At 44.0% G+C, this 9,049-nt stretch overlaps 1 protein-coding gene across 1 annotated transcript; it reads right to left on the bottom strand.

The window, feature by feature from the left end:
• Positions 1–8,625: 8,625 nt before the first annotated feature.
• Positions 8,626–9,042, bottom strand: LOC112091673. The gene has a single exon (XM_024165870.1). It carries the CDS (start codon positions 9,040–9,042, stop codon positions 8,626–8,628), a length of 417 nt encoding a protein of 138 aa, XP_024021638.1.
• Positions 9,043–9,049: the final 7 nt, after the last annotated feature.

Below are 9,049 nucleotides of genomic sequence, written 5' to 3'. Positions count from 1 at the left end.
GAGACAAGATCCTTGCGGTCATATTTGATTCAATCGTCACAAAGGTATGACTGTCATTTTATTCCTTTGTCTATAAACATATATCATGCATGTATCTCTCGTTGTGGTTTACATTTAATTTGGAATTAAATAGATATGTTAAATTTTTTGAAATTTTGCCTACAAGTTTGTTGTTGTTCAAATGATTTTTCATTGTAAAAATCACAACTAGATCCTACAGGGACAACTTTTGAGGCCGTAACGGGGCCGGACCATCAGATGTTATATCGAAGCTCTCTTCGCGCTCTACAATCGCCACTGGAATGGCGACATATTTTGGTGTCGTAACGAGGCCCATCAACCGTTAGATCGAAGTACAATTCGCGATCTACATCGGCCACGGGAACGGCGACAAGTTTTGGTTTCGTAACAGGGCCTGTCAGCCGTTATATCGATGCTCTCTTCGTAATCTATGACTCGCACGTGAATGGTGACAACTTTTGGTGTCCTAACGGGGCCCAAAATCCGTCAGATTGAAGCTCTCTTCGCGCCCTACAACCGCCCCGGGAAGGGAGACAAATTTTGGTGTCGTAACGGGCCCATCAGCCGTTAGATCGAAGCTCTCTTCGTGATCTACAACTGCCACGTTTACGGCGACAACTTTTGGTTTTGTAACGGGTCCCATCATCCGTTAGATCGATCTCTCTGCGCTGCCTACAACCGCCACGGGAACGGTGACAAATTTTGGTGTCGAAATTGTGCCCATCAACAGTTAGATAGAAGCTCTCTTCACGATCTACAACTAGCACAAGAATGGCGACAACTTTTGGTGTCATAACGGGGCCCAAAATCCGTCGATTCTGCGCGCCCTTCAACCACCCCGGGAAGGGTGACAAGTTTTACTGTCGTGACGGGGCCCAGCAGCCGTTGGATCGAAGCGTTCTTCGCGATGTACGACTGGCACGGGAACGGCGATAACTTTTGGTGTCGTAACGGGGCCCGTCAGCCGTTATATCAAAGCTCTCTTCGCGCTCTACAGCCTCCAGGGGAAAGGCAACAACTTTTGGTGTCAAAACGGGGCCCATCAGCCGTTAGATCGAACCTCTCTTCGCGATCTACAAGTTGCACGGGAAAGGCGACATCTTTAGGTGTCAAAATGGGGCCCATCATCAGTCAGATCGAAGCTCTCTTCGTGCTCCACAACCGCGACGGGAACGGGGACAACTTTTGAGGTCGTAACGGGGCCGGACCATCAGAAGTTATATCGAAGCTCTCTTCCCGCTCTACAATCGCCACTAGAATGGTGACATATTTTGGTGTCGTAACGGGGCCCATCAACCGTTAGATCGATGTACACTTCGCGATCTACATCGGCCACGGGAACGGCGACAAGTTTTGGTGTCAGAACGGGGCCCATCCGCCGTTATATCGTTATATCGATGCTTTCTTCGTAATCTACGACTCGCACGGGAATGGTGACAACTTTTGGTGTCCTAACGGGGCCCAAAATCCGTCATATCGAAGCTCTCTTCGCACCCTACAACCGCCCCGGGAAGGGTGGCAAATTTTGGTGTCGTAACAGGCCCATCAGCCGTTAGATCGAAGCTCTCCTTGCGATCTAAGACTGGCATAGGAACGACGACAACTTTTGGTGTCATAATGGGGCCCATAATCCTTTAGATCGAACCTCTCTTTGCGCGCTACAATCGCATGGGGAAGGGCGACAAATTTTGGGGTCGTAACGGGGCCAATCAGCTGTTAGATCGAAGCTCTCTTTGCGATCTACTACTGCCACGTTAACGGCGGCAACTTTTGGTTTCCTAACGGGGCCCATCATCCGTTAGGTCGATCTCTCTGCGCTCCCTACAACCGCCACGGGAACGGCGACAAGTTTTGGTGTCGAAATGGTGCCCATCAGCGGTTAGATCGAAGCTCTCTTCGCGATCTAGAACCGCCTCGGGAACGGCGACAACTTGTGGTGTCGTAACGGGCCCCATTACGCGTTAGATCAATGCTCTCTTCGCACTCTACAACCCCCACGGGGACGGTGACAACTTTTGGTGTCGTAAAGGGGCCCATTAGCCGTTTGATCGAAGCTCTCTTCGTGATCTACAACTGGCACAAGAATGGCGACAACTTTTGGTGTGGTAACGGGGCCCAAAATCTGTTCGATTCTGCGCGCCTTTCAACCGCCCCGGGAAGGGCGACAAATTTTGGTGTCGTAACGGGGCCCATCAGCCGTTAGATCAAAGCGTTCTTCGCGATGTACGACTGGCACGGGAACGGTGATAACTTTTGGTGTCGTAACGGGGCCCATCAGCCGTTAGATCAAAGCGTTCTTCGCGATGTACGACTGGCACGGGAACGGTGATAACTTTTGGTGTCGTAACGGGGCCCATCAGCCGTTAGATCAAAGCGTTCTTCGCGATGTACGACTGGCACGGGAACGGTGATAACTTTTGGTGTCGTAACGGGGCCCATCAGCCGTTAGATCGAAGCTCTCTTCGCGATCTACAACTTGCATGGGAAAGTTGACATCTTTTGTTGTCGAAACGGGTCCCATCATCCGTTATATCGTAGCTCTCTTCGTGCTCTACAACCGCGACGGGAACGGGGACAACCTTTAAGGTCGTAACGGGGCCGGACCATCAGATGTTATATCGAAGCTCTCTTCGCGCTCTACAATCGCCACTGGAATGGCGACATATTTTGGTGTCATAACGGGGCCCATCAACCGTTAGATCGAAGTACAATTCGCGATCTACATCGGCCACGGGAACGGCGACAAGTTTTGGTGTCGGAACGGGGCCCATCAGCCGTTATATCGATGGTCTCTTCGTAATCTACGACTCACACGGGAATGGTGACAACTTTTGGTGTCCTAACGGGTCCCAAAATCCGTCAGATCGAAGCTCTCTTCGCGCCCTACAACCGCCCTGGGAAGGGTGGCAAATTTTGGTGTCGTAACAGGCCCATCAGCTGTTAGATCGAAGCTCTCTTCGTGATCTAAGACTGGCAAAGGAACGGCGACAACTTTTGGTGTCGTAACGGGGCCCATAATCCTTTAGATCGAAGCTCTCTTTGCGCGCTACAACCGCATGGGGAAGGGCGACAAATTTTGGTGTCGTAACGGGGCCAATCAGCCATTAGATCGAAGCTCTCTTTACGATCTACTACTACCACGTTTACGGCGACAACTTTTGGTTTCGTAACGGGGCCCATCATCCGTTAGATCGATCTCTCTGCAGTCCCTACAACCGCCCCGGGAACGGCGACTAGTTTTGGTGTCGAAATGGTGCCCCTCTGCGGTTAGATCGTAGCTCTCTTTGCGCTCTAGAACCGCCATGGGAACGGCGACAACTTGTGGTGTCGTAACGGGCCCCATTACGCATTAGATAGAAGCTATCTTCGCACTCTACAACCCCCACGGGGACGGCGACAACTTTTGGTGTCGTAACGGGGCCCATCAACCGTTTGATCGAAGTTCTCTTCGCGATCTACAACTGGCACAAGAATGACGACAACTTTTGGTGTCGTAACGGGGCCCAAAATCTGTCAGATTTTGCGCGCCCTTTAACCGCCCCGGGAAGGGCGACAAATTTTGGTGTCGTAATGGGGCCCATCAGCCGTTAGATCAAAGCGTTCTTCGCGATGTACGACTGGCACGGGAACGGTGACAACTTTTGGTGTCGTAACGAGGCCCGTCAGCCGTTATATCGAAGCCCTCTTCGCAATCTACAACTGGCATGGGAACGGCGACAACTTTTTGTAGGATCTAGTTGTGATTTTTAATGAAAAATCATTTGAACAACAACAAACTTGTAGGCCGAATTTTAAAAAATTTAACATATCTATTTAATTCTAAATTAAATGTAAACCACAACGAGAGATACATGCATGATATATGTTTATAGACAAAGGAACAAAATGACAATCATACCTTTGTGATGATTGAATCAAATAAATTTTTCCTTCTATTTTGTCTCAAAATTTCGGCCACCCTTAGGAGAGAAAAGTGTGAGATTTTTCATATTATAAAAAACTCATATCTAGGGTTTTCAATAAAATCCTTTTATAGGAGGAAATTCAAAAACTCAAACCCTAGATGGGATTTTCGAATTTCCCCTTCTCTCTTGGATCAAAGTCCGAAATTCCCATATGGCTGGGGATTTCTGAATTTTCCTTCTCTCTTTTGGAGCAAAATTCGAATTCCCCATTTGGCAAGGGATTTCTGAATTTTCCAAAATAAAATCAACTTTCTCTCTCCTTTAGTTGCCAAATAAAATCATGTTTAAATTTTATTTTGAATTTTAAATTAATCACTATTAATTTCAAAATTCAAATTCATTCCTTTTTTTTTTTCAATTATCAAATAAATGAAAAATAACACAATGAATTTTTAAACATAATTATATAACAAAATATCAGTTTCTATTTTCTCACTTATTAGAGCTAGCCTTGAGACCGAATGGACCCACATGAACAAAGCTATGGAATTACAATACTCGACTATCCCGATAAGTTATCGACATATTTAATTCTGACATCGCACGACTCCACTAAAAGTTCGATGCCGAATAATCTCTCGATTCATATGCGCTATTTTCTGATGGTGTTAATACAATTTATCACACGGTCCACAGAATAAATGCATTATTATCTTTCGTAAATATCAGTGATCAGAATGGTATATTATATTACCGTTTTACCATTCCAATCATTATTTCCGCAACTCCTTTATTTGACTGTGAATAAGAAAGACATATATTCGTAAGATGTCTCGCACATGTCACGATGTCTTAATCAATGAATATCATCATTGAATACCAGGCCTGGTTTATTTATTCACACACACATCAATAAAGCATGACGTGATATTATTTCCTACGAATTCCATATCTGTGAATCACATAACTCCAACTCAATTTTGTCATGATCCCAATAGCCGAGATGTTGTTCAAAACTGTGAAACTAATCTCACTGGTGAATCAAAAATCATGAGAAATTAAGTCGAGTTATGTATTCACTTCAGGATTGAGATAATTATACAAATATACTTAAGTTGTGACAATTAGGTTTAGAGTTCAGTAAACGATTTTTACTCTAACCTAATCAGTCACATGGTCTATTCAACATGTTGTGAACATGTCTAGATCAACCACAGAGTCCAACTCCCATGCCCCGAGACCAGCATCATATGGTTCGATCTAACAGTCATAATCGGATCCGATTGCCCAATCAATCCTAAGACTGCAAATATGTATTTTAAACTATATCAGAAGAGCTTGTCCGGCAGGGATTCCCTGACTCTTCTTTCGTTGATAATAGTCTATGGACTAAGCAATATCACTAACACTCTTGAATATGTATCAAAACATAACTTTATTTTATTTTATAAAATCAGCGAAACAATAATGTCTGACATTTGTCATTTCACAAATAACAAATTTTATCCTACTTTATGGACACATTTCCAACAAACTCCCACTTGGACTTAAAGTAGGTGTGTACAATCTCGCATGCCCAAACCCTCCAGATGGCTATCTAAGACTTTACCAGATAAAGCCTTTGTGAATGGATCAGCCAAGTTGTCATGTGTTGATATCTTAAAGTAGGTTCCTTAGAGTTTGTGACAGCCCCACTGTTATCGTAATACAGTACCATGGGCCTATCAGCTTCCGGAACAATTTCCAGTGATAGAAGGAACTTCTTAAGCCATACGGCCTCTTTTGTAGCTTCACAAGCTGCCACATATTCGGCCTCCATGGTGGAGTCAGCTATGCAAGTCTGCTTAATACTCCTCCATACCACCGAACCCCCATTCAGGACAAACACTGATCCTGAAGTGGATTTCCTGGAATCCTTGTCCGATTGGAAGTTGGAGTCGGTGTATCCCGTCATAGTCAGGTCAGTACCTGAATATACAAGCATATAGTTCCTTGTTCTCCTAAGATACTTGAGGATATGCTTGACAGCAACCCAGTGCTCGGGTCCAGGGTTAGACTGGAATCTACTCACCACGCCTACCGCGTAGCATATATCAGGTCTGGTGCAAAGCATTGCATACATGAGGCTTCCTACGGCTGAAGCGTAAGGAACTCGGCTTATGTCTTCCTCTTCTTGAGGAGTCTTGGGAGACTGCTCCTTTGAGAGGGATACTCCATGTCTGAAGGGTAGATAACCCTTCTTGGAGTTTTGCATGGCGAATCGGTCCATTACCTTATCGATATAGGATGCTTGAGATAGTGCCAATTGTTTGTTCTTCCGAACTCGAAAGATTTGAATTCCTAGAACATAGGCAGCTTCTCCTAGATCCTTCATGTCAAACTGCTTTGCCAGCCAGAGCTTAACCTCAGTCAGTCTTCCTACATCATTCCCAATGAGTAGTATGTCATCCACATATAAGACTAAGAAAACCACTTTGCCTTCTTGTATCAGCTTATACACACAAGGCTCATCCAATGACTGAACAAAACCATAAGTTTTAACAGTCTCATCGAATCTGATATTCCATGATCTGGATGCCTGCTTTAGTCCATAAATGGATTTTTGCAATTCACAAACCTTTTCTTCTTGACCCTTTTCAATGAATCCATCTGGTTGTGCCATATAAATGCGCTCATCCAGGTTGCCATTCAGAAAAGCTGTCTTCACATCCATCTGTCAGATTTCATAATCTAAGGCAGCAGCAATGGATAGAAGAATGCGGATGGATTTAAGCATAGGCACCGGAGAGAAGGTATCCTCATAGTCAATTCCTTCTTTCTGGGTGTAGCCCTTGGCTACTAGTCTTGCTTTGAATGTCTCTACATTCCCATCTGGACCCCTATTCTTCTTGTAGATCCATTTACACCCTACGAGTTTTACCCCTTCAGGAGGATCTACCAGAGTCCATACGCCATTTTTATACATCGATTGTATTTCAGCATTCATGGCTTCATGCCATAGGTTTGCTTCAGAACTTGCCATAGCCTGCGAGTAGGAGACAGGTTCATCAACGTCTAAATCTGAGACTGCAGTCAATGCATCTCCATAAGCCATATACCTATCTGGTTGTCTCACAACCCTCCCACTACGTCGAGGCTCTATTGGTGTTAGTTCTTGTTGTGGTTCATCTGTTATCGGTTCAGGAATAGAACGTGGACATGTTACCTGAACATTTTTACCAGTCAATTCCTCAAGTACAAGCCTGCTTCTAGGCTTCATATTCTTCACAAAATCCTCTTCCAGAAAATGAGCATTCGTGCTAACGAATGTTTTCTGATCAGTAGGACTATAAAAGATGTAGCCTTTTGTCCCTTTAGGATATCCTACAAACAGGCATAATTCTGAATGACTGGCTAGCTTACCAGTCTTCTTTCTAAGCACATGTGCTGGGCAACCCCATATTCTGGTGTGGCCAAGAGATGACTTCTTGCCACTCCATCTCTCATATGGAGTTCCAGGCACTGCTTTGGATGGAACTTGGTTCAGAATATATGCCGCTGTTTCCAAAGCATATCCCCAAAAGGAATCTGGAAGGGATGAGTAACTCGTCATTGATCTAACCATATCTAATAGAGTTCGGTTCCTTCTTTCTGACACACCATTCTGCTGTGGAGTACCTGGCGCAGTCAGTTGAGAAAATATGCCTTCTTCTTTAAGAAAGTCTTTGAACTCTCCTAGCAAGTATTCACTGCCATAATCAGATCGTAGTGTTTTGATCTGTTTGTCTAATTGTTTTTCCACCAAGGCCTTGAATTTTTTGAACTTTTCAAAGGTTTCAGACTTTTGACGCATTAGATAAATATGACCAAAACGAGAATAGTCATCTGTGAAGGTTATGAAATATTCATATCCTCCTCTTGCTTGGATATTAAATGGCCCACATACATCACTATGTATGAGTTCTAGGCATTCATCAGCTCTATTACCCTTTGCTAAAAAGGGTCTCTTGGTCATTTTTCCTTCTATGTAGGATTCACATGTAGGTAGTGAGCCTACACTTAAGGTTTGTAAGGGACCGTCTCTTACCAACTTTTTTATCCTGTCAAGGCTAATATGTCCAAGACGTAGATGCCATTTATAGGTTTGATCTGTTGGGTCTAACCTCAATCTTTTACTATCCCTAATTGAATCATTATTCAATTCAGTATCATAAATCGTTGGAATAATTGGTTTGACGTAGAACAGATTGTTTATCATGACTGTAGAAGTAATCATGAAACCATTCTTAAGAATTTGAATAACATCATTATTAAATCCTAAAGAATATCCTTGCTCAACCAAACGAGCTATAGAAATAAGGTTTTTCCCAAAAACCGAGACATAATAAACATTGTTCATAACAATGAAACTATTTTCAAAAACTAATTTAATACTTCCAACTGATGTTGCTGATACTGATGCTCCGTTCCCCCAGCGAAAGTTAAACTTGCCCTTGCTAAGCCTTTTGCTTTCCCTGAACCCCTTTAGAGAACAACAAGCATGATTAGTGGCTCCAGAGTCTATAATCTAAGAAAAAGTACAGTCAGCCACAACACAGGCTTCGGTAGGAAGTAGAGTCTACAATCCAAGAAAAAGTAGAGTCAGCCACAAAACAGGCTTCGGTAACAAGTAATGTACCTTTAGCTTTAACTCCTTGAGGTAAGTAGGACAGTTGCGCTTTCAATGGCCAGCTACTCCGCAATGGTGACATTTGTCATTACTCTTGTTCACCTTCGCAGTGTTCTTGCCCTTTCCAGCCGGTTTCTTCTTGTTGCGGACTTTCTTCTGTTTCTTGGCGCCAGAGGTGGAAGGCTTTGCTTCAGCAAGGTTTGCCTCTCCATTCCTCTTTTTGCCTTTAAGCAGTAGGGTTTCCGCAGTCTGAAGCTCCTTCATGAGTTCTGGGAGTGAATAGTTCAACTTGTTCATCGAATAGTTGAGTTTGAAGTTGTCAAACATCTCCGGGAGAGTCTCTAGGATCATATCCACCTGAGTCTCCCCATCAATTTCAGCTCCCATGAGCTCAATCTCATTCAGGTGACTTATGATCAATAGCATATCATCCCGAACAGGAGTGCCGGATTTCATCCGGCAGTTCATGAAGTTA

The sequence above is a fragment of the Morus notabilis genome, unplaced genomic scaffold (assembly GCF_000414095.1).
Source record: "Morus notabilis unplaced genomic scaffold, ASM41409v2 Scaffold964, whole genome shotgun sequence".
In the NCBI taxonomy this organism is placed as follows: domain Eukaryota; kingdom Viridiplantae; phylum Streptophyta; class Magnoliopsida; order Rosales; family Moraceae; genus Morus; species Morus notabilis.
The sequence above is the reverse complement of the archived record's forward strand: the minus strand, read 5'-3'. Positions and strand labels throughout refer to the sequence as shown.